This window comes from Eimeria tenella, genomic scaffold (assembly GCF_000499545.2).
Source record: "Eimeria tenella Houghton genomic scaffold, Eth_scaff2737, whole genome shotgun sequence".
NCBI lineage: Eukaryota > Apicomplexa > Conoidasida > Eucoccidiorida > Eimeriidae > Eimeria > Eimeria tenella.
Genome location: NW_013542613.1, coordinates 6,543 through 7,100, shown reverse-complemented (window position 1 = coordinate 7,100; position 558 = coordinate 6,543). Strand labels below are relative to the sequence as shown.

The window sequence follows — 558 nt, the reverse complement described above, 5'->3', positions numbered from 1 at the left end:
TATAGACCCCTCACCGCTGCTGGTGCTGCAGTAGCAGCAGCAGCAGCAGCTGCTGCTGCTGCTGCTGTTACTTGCAAATAAATAAATAAATATAAATTAAAGAGTAATAATTAATTAATGAATTAATTAATTAATTAAATTATATTTGAGCTCAAGTTGGGGCTGCTGCACTGGGGCCCCGGGGCCCCCGGGAGAGGGGCCCCCCTTAAAGGGTTTAAAGCTACCTTTCTTTTTGCTGCTGCTCTTTTTTTTTATTATTTCAATTTTATTTCAATTAAGTCCCGAATGGGGGACAAAAACATTAGGGTTTAGGGTTTAGGGTTTAGGGTTTAGGGGTTAGGGTTTGGGGTTTAGAATGGCCGGCCTCGGCTGGGGGGCCCCCCGACGCGTTGCTGCCTGGGGCTCCCGGGGGCCCCCTGGGTGCTGCCTGTGGGGCCCCAGACCAGCAGCAGCAGCAGCAGCAACAGCAGCAGCAGCAGCAGCAAGAGGGACCAGCAGCACTCCCCGGCCCTTTTGTTCCTTCACTCAGGCTCAAGATGGAAGTCTGAGAATTCCCAG

At 51.1% G+C, this 558-nt stretch overlaps 1 protein-coding gene across 1 annotated transcript in view; it reads left to right on the top strand.

Moving 5' to 3' along the window:
• Positions 1-355: 355 nt before the first annotated feature.
• Positions 356-558, top strand: part of ETH_00038600 (uncharacterized protein) — a gene marked incomplete at both ends in the record, with an annotated part of 504 nt that continues 301 nt past the window's right edge. Inside the window, one exon of the mRNA XM_013375384.1 lies at positions 356-558. Within this exon, the coding sequence (XP_013230838.1) occupies positions 356-558 (203 nt within the window).